The sequence below is a fragment of the Lepus europaeus genome, chromosome 22 (assembly GCF_033115175.1).
Source record: "Lepus europaeus isolate LE1 chromosome 22, mLepTim1.pri, whole genome shotgun sequence".
In the NCBI taxonomy this organism is placed as follows: Eukaryota; Metazoa; Chordata; class Mammalia; order Lagomorpha; family Leporidae; genus Lepus; species Lepus europaeus.
This window is the reverse complement of record NC_084848.1, coordinates 32,357,541-32,373,659: the sequence shown is the minus strand read 5'-3', so window position 1 is coordinate 32,373,659 and position 16,119 is coordinate 32,357,541. Positions and strand designations below refer to the sequence as shown.

The window sequence follows — 16,119 nt, the reverse complement described above, 5'->3', positions numbered from 1 at the left end:
CTTCAACTACTCCATGAAGGAATGGCTGGGAGCCAAATCAGACCTGAGCATCCCTATGCTGCCAGCCTAAGTGACCTGAAAAATGACTACACAGAATGCTCAAGAAAAGGACATTTATCCATCCCATTCCTGTTACAATTCAAATATAAACTTTCCTTAACAGTAACGACAGAAACAAACCTAGCGGTACCTAGAGTAGTCAAGGCACAGAAATAATGTAGAACCTTGGTTGTCAGGGCTTGGAAGGCAAAGCAACAAGGAATTATTATGTAATGATACAGAATTTGAGTTTGAAATGTTGAGAAGGCTCTGGAAATGGATGCTGGCAATAATGGCTGCACAACAAAGTGAACATAGACTACTGTTTGTCTTTATACTTCAGGAACGTTTCTTAAAAATTCTCCCTCTTTGTACTGACTTTAGAGGCTCCCCTGTCACTTCCTGGAGCTCTCGACAGATACTCTGGCTAAAGTTACGCAGCTGGTACTCAGGAGCCCAAGCCTGTTTCACAAAATAACCCACAGGGTTACGGGGAAATGTTTACACTGATGGAGAACTTATATGTCAGGCACTCTGGTGCTTACAGAGATATGTAAGGTAAAACCTGGGTTTCCCAAGCAGCATAAATCTATTAGAAAATACAACACAGGTAGGTATACAAGTACCAGTCTGTGAAGTCGTAATCGCTAGGTGTCTTCATGAGAAATAAGGCGGCTAGTGATTCGCAGACACATCAAGATTTGAGCACTGAGCCAACCTTAGGGAAAGATGTGGCTTAAAAGGTGAAGGGATGAAGGCACAAAAGCCAAACAGTGGCATTCATGGAGTCTACAACAGCAGAAACAGGAAGCGGTACAGCTTTCTCTGGTGTTCTGCCCGTGTCCCTCAGGCCTCAGTGCTGTGGGGATGCTTTGCCTGATCTCCAGCTGCCAGTGTCCACATCTGTGTGCCTGCAGGCTGCTCTGGGAGTGAACCCATCACAGGAGCAGCCCTCAACCAAGGACTGGAGGGATTGCTACATCAGTATCCCCGTTTCCTCCTCCCCAGAACAGTAACTCTGATGTGTATCCTCCATACCCTTTCCCCACCCTCCAGGATCAAACTCTATCACCTGAGGCCACAGCCAGCTCCTCCATCACCCCCCTCTCTCCCCTTCACTTCTCTCCTCCTCTGCTATAGTTTTCTGCATTTCCCAATCAACTATTTGAATGCAAAGTAAGACAAAGAGGGAGGGGGACAGAATACAAAAGAACTGTCCACTGATCAAATGTTCGATCTACACTTTATTTCTTCCTCAACAGCTCATCATGCTTTGTGTTTCCAAGAGGCTATAGACTTCATGGAGAATGCCAGAGACCCTGCTCCCCTCCCACCTCTACAAGCTAAACAAAAATACATATTAAAAAAGAGCGCTCCACAGCTGAGCTTCTCAGAGGTTTTACGCATTGTGAAGGATCAGTGCTTTCCAACTTGCTCAGCTGTGCGCTGGGGCAAAGACATGAAAAAGGAAAAGGAGACTCCTGCACAGAATGCTGACTAAGAAGCCTGCCTTAGAAGGAAGAAAACTCCAGAGTTCAGCCCACTGGAATCAATGTGACAGCTGGTAACTATGCAGAAAATGTGTAGAATGCAAGCCTTCCTCTTAGGGCAGGCCTAAGGGCCACTCCTCTCTTTCTCTTAGAACTGCTCTTCCACGCCCTGACAAGGGAGCAGCCTGGGTGATTTCCAAGGAGAGGGGTCCTGACCCACTGACGTCTACTCCAGCTGTTTTTAAGTATTCACACACACCGGAAGCACAGAGCAGCTCTAAGGGATTCATTTATGGCATTTCATTCCATGCTTGTCTGCTGGACCTTGTCCAGCATTAGAATCTGGCTGCCTGGGACACTGCTGCCTATGAGACTGAAATAAAAAGGAGTTCATTCTTTATTCATTAAACAAATATTTACTGAATGTCTGCTAAGAGGTGGGCAGTGTTCCAGGGAAGGGAATGCAGAGCTGACCAAGAAACTGTCCTTGTCCTCACGAAGCTTACATTCCACACGGCGGGAGAAGAAATTAGATGCATATGAGGGACTTTAAAAAAATGGGACCGGAGTTATGGTGCAGCAGGTAAAGCTGCTGCCTATGATGCTGGCTTCCCAGATGGGCGCCAGCTTGAGTTCTGGCTGCTCCACTTCTGGGTCCAGCTCCCTCTCAGTGGCCTGGGGAAAGCAGCAGCAGATGGCCCAAATGTTTGGGCTCCTGTTACCCACGTGGGAGACCCAGATGAAGCTCCTGGCTCCTGGTTTCAGCCTGGCCCAGTCCCAGCTATTGTGGCCATCTGGGGAGTGAAACCAGCAGATGGAAGATCTTTCTGTCATTCTGCCTTTCAAGTAAATAAATCTTAAAAATAAATAAATAAATAAAGTTTGTGGATAAATAGAATCAAAGGTTAAGTTTATTTTGGTGTAAAAATTTTTTTGAAATCCATAGTTTTTTCAATAATGCATACTTTCTATGACCTTTAAAAAATGTCCCATATGCATAGATTTAAAATTTTCTTTATACCAAAATAATCCTTTAATTCTACTTATTCCAATGTTCTGAAGTTTCTGAGAGTCAAAAAGTTTAAAAAAGAAAGTTTGTGTGTGTGTGTGTGTATGTACCTAGTGATGGTAAGTGCTAAAGAAAATAATGAAACAGTAGGTTAGGGCATACACAGAGTACTGGTGAGGGAGGGCCAATGGTTACTTTCTGCTTTTTATACAGTGGTCAGAGAAGGCCTCTCTGATGAAATGGCATTTTGAGCAAAGTCCAGAAGGAAATGAAGGAGCAGGTTATGTGCATGTCCGGGAAAACAGGGTTCCAGAAGGGAGAACAGAGTGCTGTGCTATTTGAAAATACAGGCAGCTATTAACTGCCTTTGTCGTCTTCTTCTTTTTAAGATTTATTTATTTGAAAGTCAGAGTTACATAGAGAGAGGAGAGGGAGAGGGAGAGAGAGAGGGAGAGAGGGAGGGAGGGAGGGTGGGTGAAGAGAGGGAGAGAGAGAGGTCTTCCATCTGCTGGTTCACTCCCCAAATGGCCCCAGTATTCCTCTGCATCTCCTACATAGGTGGTAGGGGTCCAAGCTCTTGTGCCGTCCTCCACTGCCCTTCCCAGGCCATTAGCAGAGAGCTGGATCAGAAGTGTAGCAGCCAGGACTGCAGACCATCACCCAAATGGAATGCCAGCACCGCAGGGGGTGGCTTAACCTGCTGCCCCCTTTTAAGGCTATGTGGAAACAGAGACTAGTTCAAGTGGGTTAGGTCCAAAGATACACTCGAGATTATCAGAGCAGTTGGAAAGATTCTTCTAAACCTCTGTTGCAGGGGCTGGTTTTCTGGCACAGTGAGTTAAGCTGCCGCCTGTGATGCCTGTATCATTTATCAGAGCACTAGTTTGGGTCCCAGCTGCTCCACTTCCCAGCCAACTCCCTGCTAATACACCTGGGAAAGCAGCAAAAGATGGCTCACCCTTTCAAATAAAATAAAATATAAATAAATCTTATAAATAAATAAAGCTGTATTGCCTCCTGGACTTGGGCAGGATGGTGAGTTATCAAGAGGACCAGCAGGACACTGCAAGTCTTGGTGATCCAATCACAAATATTTGCTGCAGGATCCAAAGAAAAATCAACAAAAAAAAAGAGACCAAAAGGCCAATGCCAATAAAACCAAATAGACCCAAAATATAGCTACAGAAACAATAGAGGCCGGTGCCGGCACACCGGGTTCTAGTCCCGGTCGGGGCACCAGATTCTGTCCCGGTTGCCCCTCTTCCAGGCCAGCTCTCTGCTGTGGCCCGGGAGTGCAGTGGAGGATGGCCCAAGTCCTTGGGCCCTGAGCCCACAAGGGAGACTAGGAGAAGCACCTGGCTCCTGGCTTCGGATCAGCACGGTGTGCCGGCCGCAGCGCGCCGGCCGCGGCGGCCATTGGAGGGTGAACCAACGGCAAAAAGGAAGACCTTTCTCTCTGTCTCTCTCACTGTCCACTCTGCTTAACATGTCTCATTTCCTTTTGTGAGGTAGGACTTCAGAACTGGCATTCACATTTAAAACTCAACTGGTGGTTGGGCATTTGGCCTAGCTATGAAGACAGGGTTGGGGCACCTGGGTCCCTTATTAGTGTGCCTGGGTATTAGTTCCAGCTCCGTTCTAAGTCCAGCTTCCTGTGAATGTGCAGCCTGGGAGGCAGCAGGTGATGGCTCAAGTACTTGGGTCCCTGCCACCACTGTGGGAGACAAATGCCCAGCCGGAGCCACTGTGGGCATTTGGGGAGTAAATTAGTGGATGGAAATGTGTGTTCTCTTTCTCTCAAATAAGTAAATAAATAAGAAAAAAAAAGCACCACTTCGAAAAAAACTTAAGCTTACTCCTCAGTTTTAGAAAGGCAGAAACAAGATAAGGTAGAGGTTATTTTGTGGCCAAGAAAGGACATGAATATGAAGAATTCATTGCCTTTTATAAGTTTTTATTTTGCCTCGTTCTAAATAGTCAGCAGAGTAAACAACAAACTAAAAACTCACTTCATGTGAGTCTTTACCTTGCACCTTCTGAGGAGAGTCGGGAAGGACTCAGGACTCCAAAGGAGGGGAAAGAATGTTTTAAGTACTCTGTTATCTAAGCAACAAGGCCCCATTTCCCAAAATGCTGAGTTGAAGGGGAAGTAGAATAAGATACATAGACTGCTGCTGATCAGAGAGTGGAAGACATACTTAATTTTAGTTTATTTTTCAAGAGAGATGATAGCACTGCAAAATGAGCATGAGTTGTTCCATAATTCTTCTCAACTGTCCACAAGGGTTAACAGCTGGCCACAGTCAGACCCATGCCTCTGTTTATTCATACCGGGGTAAAAGGGCAACCTGTTTATGACCTGAACGCAGCCCAGACACAGTACATGGCAGGACTGTTTCTAGCCTGCTCAAAGTATGAAGCAGGAACTTGCTCGAGGATGAGGACAGATCAGCAACTGCTCTTTCTCAACACAGAAGGAATCCCACCGTGACCGCCACCTCTAACTCTTAAGAAAAGAGCACAATAGTGCTCTGCCATTGTCTCATTTGCCAAAAGTTCCTGTGTCCCTTCATTAACCTTCACAGAAAACAAGCCACTCACATTATACTCCATACTCTCTGGTACTACTACAATGCCCAGCAACCCCTCCAAGAAATTCTGCCTCTTTTCCATCTCTTAAATTACACATATTCTCTAAAAAAATCTTTTTCTATTTATAAGATGTTTTGCTAGTCGAATACCCAGAGACGGCCATGCCTTTAAATAGTCCTCCCTTGTAGAGTTACCCAAGTCTTAAGAAATTTTTAGTGACTTGAAGTTTCAAAAAAAGGATCTAAACATGGCTGGCCACAGCAAAACTTCATGGAAATAGAACCTTCATGGAAAAAAATAAAAACTTTCATGGAAAAAAAATCACTTAATACCTTTACTTAAATCTTAATGGTTAAACAAATTAAAGAAAGGACTGATTTGGAATCAGATAACTCGCAGCCATTTATCTTCTAAGATCTAATAGGGTTTCAAAATATAAATATAAACAAAAAATGTCCCATCCCCAAAAAGCCAAGCTAAAAAGAAGAAAAAGTTCTGGAAAGCAGAAAGACAAGCCATCCACATGAAATAATCCAAGAATAACCCAGCATCTGACCGGGCCCTTTGCTAAAAGAAAAATCTCTCATGGCTTTCTCAACAGAGTGTGTGTGTGTGCAGGTGCCCGCACAGCATTTGATTCCCCAACATCTGCTGATGGAGAAGGAAACACATCAATCAGTGGCTATTCACTGAGTACTGATCAACTTATACAGCTCTCTCCAAAGGCTGCTTCCATGGCAATTGATTAATTTTATTCTCCAGTAAATGGCGATGCCTGTCTAATTAACTGTATTGACTAGGACAGAGAAACCAGAAGGCTCTCTAGCCATCAGCAACAGCAGAGAGACTGCCATTTTAACAGTCAAGTCAAACACCGCTCTCATTCTCCACCTCCCCATCTCATGTCAAAAGGGAAGACAACACGACTGAACAACCTTGTGATCTACTCTCCAGAAAGACGCTTGCTAATCGGCACATAATACACTTTTGATCATCTCATTTACACTCTGCCTGCCACAAATAATATTCAAAGCAGTTACAGCACATGTTCTTTACAAAAGGACTTATTTGTGGTAGGAGAAAGAGAATTCCATTGGCTTCCAATACAAGCATACAAATATGCATAGCCCTAGATTAAATTATTTCTATTTGTGCATGTGAGGTCACAATTTTCTTATTTCTTTTGCCCATTTACCATTTCAGATCCATTAGGATCTGAGAATCCTTTAATAACCAATCTTTAGTGTTTAAGTAGGAAAATTCTATTAATAAAAATATTTATATAAGCAGCTAATAGGTCAAATAATCAATAGCAAAGAAATTTTGCCCAGCAGCTGCCTATAACAAAGTACCTGTATTACTTAAAGATGAATCTTTATTTGGCAAAACATTTGGAAGCCTGTGCAAAATGAGGGGCCACCAACCAAAAGGCGTTCATCATTCAATCTCTCCTTTCTGAGCCTTGATCATTGTATGTGAGAATTGGGAGGAGGGCAGAAGGCATTGCTCCCTGCAGTCCACAGGTGAGTATGTTTGTAAGCTTTCAGTCAAGCAAAGCTCCAAACATTCTGAGGAATGAACATGAGCTTCCTTTTTCTCTAAAACTGAAAGACACCTGCACAGGGGGAACAGTTGGGGCTGGCACTGAGGAGCAATAAGTTAAGCCTCCACTTGCTGTGCCAGCATCTGATCTTTCTCTCTGCCTTTTAAATAAATAAATCTTAAAAAAAAAAAAAGGCAGAGTTACTGAAAGTTAAATCTCTAAGGAGGTCAATATGGCAGGTAAGGTAGGAAAGGTTATATTCTGGTCCTTTTCATTGCTATCTACCAGGGATTCCCTAATGGGGCCCAGATTCCCAGGCAGGAACTATGCATTCAAGGATAACTGTCATATCATGTCAACAGATCACATCAATTCCACTTGTTCCTAAGAAGAAATCTAGGTTGTCCAATGTTCTTTTACAGCTCCACAATTATCAACCAGACCAAATATAGAAGTCCTACTCGCACACACTGCAAAACCTGTTAATCTTTCTAAGTTCTAAACAGCATCAGTAAATGGACTCAAAGATGATCTGATCTAAAGGAAAATCTTAACCCTGGATTGGTAATACCTAAGCTTCTAGGTTTCAGGAGTCCCCATAAACCCCTTATCATTTTATACAAAATTATGTGGATATGTGCATTTTTTTCGATTTATTTATATATTTGAAAGGATGACAGAGACAGAGAGATCTTCCATCTGTTGGTGCACTCTCCAAAGGCCAAAATGGCCAGGACTATCCAGGTGGAAGCCAGTAGCCTGGAACTTCATTCAGGTCTCCCACGTGGATAGCAGGGGTCCAAGTACTTGGGCCATCTTTTGCTGCTTCCTAGGTATCAGAAGGGAGCTGGATCAGAAGTGGCGCAGCGGAGATTCGCCACATCTGATGTGGGATGCTGGCTTTGCAAATGGCTGTTTAAACCCATTGTGTCACAGTGCCAGTCCCATATGCATTTTTCTGAGATGAGTATGCATAGCTTTTAGATTTTCAGAGGTCTAGCATTCACAAAGAGTTTTAAATGGCTGATTTAATGAGGTCTTTTCAGTCTACCTTCTGTTTATAAAATAAAAATCTCCTAAAATTTCATATACAAGGAATTCCTCCACCACACATCTACATTTAGCTCTTCCTCATCAGTCCGTGGAAGACCATAGCATCATGACTCAGTCCCCGTACCACAGGTGGCAGTGTGCCTATGAGGAAGAGGGTGCCATTGGAAGAAAGAGACTAAGTCCTGTCTTGGTTCAGCTAACAACTCAATGTGTAATTCCAAACTACTGTGGGCTTCAGTATTACACGGGGATGAAATCTGTTCAACTACATACAACCAAAGTCACTGGGAGCATTCAGGTATGACAGCGGATAGCAAAATGCTTTAGAAGTTAAAGGACCAGGGCTGGCGCTGTGGCGTAGCGGATAAAGCCACTGCCTGCAGTGCTGGCATTCCATATGGGTGCTGATTTGAGACCCAGCTGCTCCACTTCCAATCCAGTTCTCTACTACAGCCTGGAAAAAGCAGTGGATGATGGCCCAAACCCTTGGGCCCCTGCACCTATGTGGGAGACCCAGAGGAATCTCTTAGCTTCTCTTTATAACTGTTTCAAATAAATAAATATATCTTTAAAAAAAGAAAATACATAATAGAGAGGGGCTGGCGCCGTGGCTCACTTGGTTAATCCTCCGCCTGTGGCGCCAGCATCCCATATGGCCGCTGGGTTCTAGTCCCAGTTGCTCCTCTTCCAGTCCAGCTCTCTGCTGTGGCCTGGGAAGGCAGTAGACGATGGCCCAAGTGCTTGGGCGCCTGCACCCGCGTGGGAGACCAGAAAGAAGCACCTGGCTCCTGGCTTGGATTGGCGTAGCTCAGGCTATGGCAGCCATTTGGGGGGTGAACCAACAGAAGGAATACCTTTCTCTCTCTCTGTCTCTATCTGTCAAATAAATAAAAAAAAAAAGAAAAGAAAAAGAAAATACATCAGAGAATTAAAAAAAAGAAGAAGAAGTTGTTAAAGGACCAAAGTTTTAAGATATAAAAGAAAGGCAAGGAAACAACTCCCTCTGCCCAACCAAAAAAACAAACAAACAAAAAAAAAAACCAAAACAAAACCAAAACAAAAAAACCCAATAACAACAAAGTATGGAATCCAAGAATCCAAGAGAGCTGAATATTCCTCCCATTAAAAGTACATCACACTCTGCCTGTCAAAAAAAAAAAAAAAAAAAAAGAAAAAAAAAAAAGGAAAAAAAAAAAAAAGAAAAAAAAAAGAAAAAAAAAAAAAGTACATCTGGAATTTTCACCAAGATGGCACCAAAGGCAAAGCAGGAAGCTCCTGCCCTTCCTAAAGCCAAAGAGAAAGCAAAGGCTTTGAGGCCAAGAAGGCTATGCTCAAGGTGTCCACAGCCACAACTAAAACAAGGATCCGCACATCCACTTTCCGTTGGCCCAGACACTAGGCCTCCTGGGAACAGCGCCCCCAGGCAAAATCAGCTTGACCACTGTGCCATCAACAAGCTCCCCCGACCACTGAGTCTGCTGTGAAGAACACAGAAGACAACACCACATTGAGTTCCGAGTGGATGTCAAGGCCAACAAGCACCAGATCAAACAGCCTGTGAAGGAACTCTACAGACTGACATGGCCAAGGTCAATGTTCCAGCCAAGGTCAATACTCTGGTCAGACCTGACCAAGAGAAGGTGGCATATGTTTGACTGGCTCCTGACTATGATGCTGTGGACGTTGCTAACAAAACTGGCATCACCTAAACTGAGTCTGGCTAATTCTAAGTATGTTTTTTCACCATACCAAAAAAAAGTGTATCTGGAGTTGGTGTGTGTGGCACAGTGGTTTCAAGTTGCCCAATCCCATATGAGAGTACCTGTTCGAGTCCTGGCTACTTTGTTTCTTATCCAGCTTCCTACTCATGCACATCCTGGGAGGCAGCAGTGATGGCCCCAGTACTTGTGGGAGACCCGAACTGAACACTGTGCTCCTGACTTCAGCCTGGCTAGGCCCTGGCTGTTGCAGATATTTGGAGGGAGTGAATTAGTGGATAGAGCTCTCTTTCTCTCTCTCTTTCTGTTCTTTTCTGTTTTTCTTTCAAATAAAATGAAATTAAAAAATAATAAAGAAATCTATTCCTTTAAAAAAAGGTGTGTGTGTGTGCGTGGGTGTACCTATCTATATTTCAGACAAGGAAGAACATATGGCATGCCAGACCCCCGGTGGTCTTAATCAGGGTGGCATGGAGTTCTTTAATAAGCAAAACTATACCTTTACTGGGTGTTGCTCTGGTCTGGAGAGCACTTACTGGTGCATTCCTGTACCTCTGCTATACCCACATAACATCAACACGGAGAGGTTGAGTGCTGATGTAATGTCTGGGGCCAGGCCATGCATTCAAGCCATTTTGTTGGATTCACAGGGTACAAGTCAGCTCTTTTCTCCAGGGAATGGGATAGGATGCTTTTATTACCACAATTTGGGGGGTCTTGCAATTTATCAAGTTCAAAAGAAGGACCTGTGTAAGAGACTGCATTGCTCAGGACCACCAGTGCTCAGGCTTTTTAGGGAAACTTGATTACACTTTCTGCCCATCCCACCTCTCTTTCAGGAAGATGTAGGAGCTATGCAGGTCAGGCCAGAGAAGATCTGTAAATGACCAGGCTGTCCATTTCCAGGCACACATGCCTGTTAGCTTGAAAGACTTTCTTCCCAGAAGGCTAACACACTCCACTGGACTCACAACCTAGGACAAGAGCCATTTAAGGAATTGTGAAAGAGTGGGGACAAGAGCAGAGTGCTGTCCTCCAAGTGTGTCCCAGAAGAGCTAGCAGGTGAAACACTGGCATTCTTTTTTAACCCTGCTAAGAGCCTGGCTCACTGAAGGCACAGAGGGGTATGTGGAAATAAGAAGGCACAATGTAGGCAGGCAGGCTTCAAGGAGAGAACAAAGCCAAACTCCAAATACAATGCAGAAGCAAGGGGGGAGAGCCTGGGCTTCCGGCAGCCTCCAAAGGAATGTGGTTCTACTGTAACATTCCTCAGTATAAGGTAAGAACAGAAGGTGGGCTGGCTTAAAAAAAACACGGAAGTCTTTAGTGGAGCTAATTGTTTCCACTGGTACCCAGCCAAAGTGATGTCATTCTATCACCTGATCTCATGGAAGGAGTTATTAAAATCAAACAATTAAAATATTATACTAGAAATAAACAAGCCATATGGTACATACAAAATGAATAAAAGTCTCAAAGAGGGTACTGTCTGGCAAGATCATGAGAAAGTGTCTCCCACAGCATCTGGGGCACAGCAGATGCATCGAGGGAATGGGCACAAGGGTAGGAAGAGCTCAGTAGGAGCCAGGAGGAAGGAATCTGTCTCCACTCATCCACAATTCAGTGGCCGACAGACCATGGAACCAAACAGGAGAAAACATATCCTGCTGAAAGAAACAAAGAGGTTTCAAGCTAGTGGCTGTGGAGCAGAATAGGTATGGTGCACAGATTTATTTCGTTCATACAGTGAAGTATGGTTTGTTGCATAACTAAAAATCATGAGACATCACATAAGAAAACTACATTGCCTTGAAAAAAACCAAAGGCCCACATGGCAACAATGGGCTGAAACTGAACAGAAGCCGCCCCTTTAGATGGGACATAGGTTTTTCCAATTAACCTCAGTTCCCACCACTTCCTATTGTTACTCTCAGCCCAATTCATTGATTGTCACTGCCTGCCTTGTTCCTATTAGCATCAAGTTATGAACATTTATACAGTGAAATGAAACATTTATACTGAGAGCCTAGAAATTTGGGTTCCATCCGGGCGCAGGTTGTATATTTTGTGACTTGCCTAACTAACTTTTCTTAGTTTCAGTTTTGTCTGGTTTTTGTCAGGTTTGTACAAAATGATCTTTAATACTCTTATAATTAGAACTCATCTACAAAGGTGGCAATGAGCATGGGGAAGACACAAATTAGGCTTAGCATATTTCACACTTCATTCCCGGAAACCAATTCCTTGAAATGTTAATTTCATTTTGAGGCTAATGAATTACCTATTGAGCCTAAAATAATCTTAAAAAAGCACAGGCTCTCTGGCACAGTATTGAGGTCCATTTGTGTGGACTGACTAATCTCATCGTAATTAAAAGCCAGAAGACTGTCTCACACAGAGAGGATCCCTGACTGCTGTTCTTGTCCTTGTTCCTTCCTATTATGGAAATTCTCAGATTCCTCTCTGGGATGGTTACCCAAGCCATGACTAAATGAAGAGTTCCAGAGCACAGAGTCTCAGGCTGGGGGAGTTCTCAGGGCACCCAGGAACAAGGTCAAACATAACGATCAATATAAGGAAAGGGTAGGATCTGGAATTTAAAACGGGCAAAAAAGATCTTGTCTAGACCAAAGAATACAACATGGCAGTTCTGCAGATCATACTGTGACTGTGGTAGCTGCTGCTCTAGCCCTGTGTGTGCAGTCACAGCCCGCAAATCACCTTTAAGAGACATGTTCCAGGGCTGGGACATGCACAGGGTTGGCCTCTTGTATTAACACTTAAAAGCCATAAGCCCACTAGATTACTTTCACTGTAAATCCATTATTTAATTCATCTCACTAAAGCCCCCTGGAATTTCTGTAGGAAAAATGATATGTATCTATCCTAAATTACAGTTAGAGATGCCTTAAGCCCAGGGAGCTTAATACCATACATTGATTGAAGTATTCAAGATTCACTTCAATAAATATTGTGTTCTCACTGCATGCCAGCATTTGGATGCAAGACAATGATGAGTTTAGCCCCATTTCTTAGTCCCCAATGAATGAAAAACATACAAACAAATACACAGAAATCTCTGAATTCCTATTCCCTACGTTATATGCCTATGATAATCCATGTGGGGACTAAGAACAGACTTTTAAGACTTAATAACTGATCCAAAGTTAGATTCATTGACTTTCTATCCTCCTCCATCCAAACCACTTATTCCAAGAAATATGCAGTGTGGTATGTCAGAGAGAAAATAATGCCCACAAACTCCTCCCATAGGACAAAAGCCACAAATAATAAGTTGGTCAAATATGAATAGAGAAAATCAAGCCACTCAAAATTTTTATCATTATGTATAACATTAAAGACAAAAACTACTTCATCTTCAGTGTTCATACACAGGACCAATACAAAACACCTTGTGTGGTCCGGCCTGTGGCAATACTTGCCCCGCTGCTTCTGGGCAAAATGGGTAGTGACAACTGAGATCAGAAGTCTTCTACCTGGGACATGTTTCCCCTCAGGGGACATCCAGCCATTTCTGGAGACTTTTTTTGGTTGTCCACAGGACAACCGAGGATATTCCTGGCATCTAGTGGCAAGAGGCCAGGGAACCTGCTGAGCAACCGACAATGCACAGGAAAGCCCCACACGACACGGGGTCATCCAGCCAAAATGTGAGTGGTGCTAAGGCTAAGGAATGTGGTCTAGGTGCCAGGCATTTTGGCTAGAGGCCTTTGTTTGGCGTCTTCCAGGCATTCTGTGCAATGAAGCTCAGGCTCCCATCCACAACCTGAAGGAACACCCATTTCCCTTGACTTTCACTTGTCCCTCAACCCCTGTGTTTCTGGCAATAAAGCCAAATAGACCACTACATTCACTGTATGTTCTTTATTACTCATGAACTATAAATCACATGCGTAAGAGGTTGAAAGAGGGTGGCAAATCAATAGAAAGAAGAAAGGAAAAAAATAAGAAAGAGGGGTGGTGAGGAGGGCCTTGGTTCCCATTTCCACAGCCAGATGAAGCTAAACCAACCACTCCATGTAACAGGCAGTTATCCGCTCTCTTGTAAATCTGATATTCTCCAGAAACTACTTCTTCCCACCCAAGAAACAAAGAGCCTGAAGTAACATACACGCAAATTAAAACCAAGTCATTGGAAAGGCGCTTCGTGCAGCGGTTAACGTGCTGCTTGGAGTGCCCACACCTCATTTGGGAATGTCGGATTTGATTCCTGGCTGCTCTGCTTCCAACCCAGTTTCCTGCTAATGTGCGCCCTGGGAGGCAGCAGCTGATGGCTCAAGTCCTTGTATCAATGACACCCATGTGGGAGACCAAGAAAAAGCACCAGGCTCCTGGCTTTGGCCTAGACCAGCCCTGGCTGTTGCAGGCATTTGGGGAGTGAACAAGCAGATGGAAGATCTCTCTGTGTCCGTCTCTCTTTCAAATAAAATGAAAACAAATAAACAAAAGTGCTTTTAAAAAGTCACTCAGGTACTATGTGGTCTCTTAGACATGGCTCATGAATATATAACTGGGGCCACCTAGTGGTTGGCAGTGTGGATCTCAGCTCAGTAAGCCCTAGGATTTTAACTTCAGTATAAATTCTGAATTTGGATACAGTCTCTATTTATAAAAGGGGAAATGCCTAGCTTGGAAAACTTAAGGGATATTCTTACCTTTGTATATGCAGCTCAGTTCTAACTAGTATTTATCCTGTTCCTACTACATATGCCAATCCTTAAACTACAACATTTAGGGAGCCTCTAACAACCTCAGTCTACAGAAAAAAAAAAAAAAGAAAGAAATCCTAGCTTCCTTCAAAAATATGGTGTTGGCAGATTCCCAAAGAATTGTTCCTCTTATGTATTATGCCCCAAAATAACTCTAAAGAGGTGGAGTACAGCCTGTAAAAATTATATGTCACAATTTGACACATTTGATAGGTCCAAAGATATAAGAAAACCGAAGCATTAGTAAGAGACCCGATGCAAAGGTCTGTTGTGCTGGGAGTGCACAGGGAGCTAATGTTCCGACACCAGTTAGAATGCCTAAGTCGCATAGCAGAGTGGGGAGGTCTGAGGCCCAGCTCTACTCCTGACTCCAGCTTCCGGCTAACGCAGACCCTGGGAGGCAAAGGAGATGGTTCAAGTAGCTGGGTCTCTGCCATCCATGGGGTAGATTTGGGGTAAGGTCCCAGCTCCTAGCTTTGGTCTGGCCCCATCCTGGCCATTGGGAAGTGAGACAGCAGATGGGAGTGTGCTCTCTCGCTCGCTCTCTGCCTTTGAAATAACTTTTTTTAGAAAAGATGATTTTATTTATATATTTTCAAAGAGTTACAGAGAAAGAGGGAGAGACCTTCTTTCTGGTGGTTCACTCCCCAGACGGTCACAACAGCCAGCACTGGGCCAGGTTGAAGCCAGGAACTTCTTCCAGGTCCCCCATGTGGGTAGCAGGGCCCCAAATATTTGGGCCATCTTCCACTGCTTTTCCCAGGCCATTAGCAGGTAGCTGGATCATAAGTGGAACAGCTGGGGCTTGAACCAGCACCCACATGGGATCTCAGTTCAGAGGCACCAGCTTTATGGGCTAAGCCACAGCACAGGCCCTGATAACATTTTTTTTTTTTAATTAAGACTTGTTATGCTCAAGAAGAAAAAAAATTCTATTTGTTGATTTGGTCAATCTTTATATTTGCCTTTAGTCAGCTCAATTACTCAGACCAGTCACCGACATCCACTTCAGAAATTCCTTCGCTAAGAAGACAGGTGCAAGAATGCCAAGTATGTTTTAAAACTGGCAGTTCTGAGTGTACATCAGAAAAAAGGCTGCAAACTTACCTCTGGGCTCTCCGTTCCCAGTTGTGATGCTGGCCAGAGTCAGCATCTGGTTCTCTCTCAAATTTAACTGCTCAACCCATTTCAGCCAAGAAAAAAGTTGCTATTCCAAGATGCCCCTTAGGATTAAGATGATTAAGATGCGTGTCTCCTGGAGGGTACCAAGGGCATTTATTCAACTTTGGGTTTTACTGAAACACCCAAAAATGTCTTGCTGACATCACATGCTAATTTTCCATGGACTTCCTCCTCTATTTTGAAATGACATGCTCTCAGAATCAAAATCTGTTCACAAACGTGGCAGCGTCAGGTTCTTTAAAACCATACTGGCCAGCCTCAGGTTATCACGTGTGCCTCACATGCACCCAGTGTCAGCTTTGAAGAACAAACTCACTTTTAAGCCAAAAGGTCCCCAGATACCCACTGTTTTCCCTCAACCACTGTTAACATGGTGCTAAAATGAAGGCAGGCCAGTATGGAAACAATCAGAAGAGAGCAGCACGAAGGATACAGGATGCAGCAGGCGAAGGACACTCACCTGGTCACGGTCTCCTGCAAAGCAGCAGCTCTTCATGGTGCACGAGTTAAAGTAACCCTGATTGTCAAACTGGAACACGGGCAGGCGAGAGTGGATGTCATAGAGCACAGGGGGCAGCCGACGCCGCAGGGCCAGGAGCTGGGTCCCATTGCTGTTGAATCGCACACTCATGGCGCTCTGGAGGGACAGGTTGCCACCATAGCGCAGGAGAGAACTGGGGGAAGAAAGCACAGGGATCAGGCTTGGGGCTGCCAGACCACAGCAGAAAACACATGGATTTGTTTCTTCCAGTGTCCCGGACCT

The 16,119-nt window shown here is 44.1% G+C and overlaps 1 protein-coding gene across 3 annotated transcripts in view; it reads right to left on the bottom strand.

The window, feature by feature from the left end:
* Window positions 1-16,119, bottom strand: part of DCAF5 (DDB1 and CUL4 associated factor 5) — a 112,615-nt gene that overhangs the window by 28,622 nt on the left and 67,874 nt on the right. For all 3 annotated transcript variants that reach the window (XM_062181263.1, XM_062181261.1, XM_062181262.1), the window contains exon 6: window positions 15,817-16,030. In XM_062181263.1, coding sequence (XP_062037247.1) covers window positions 15,817-16,030 — 214 coding nt within the window. The remainder of the gene's footprint in view (window positions 1-15,816; window positions 16,031-16,119) is intronic.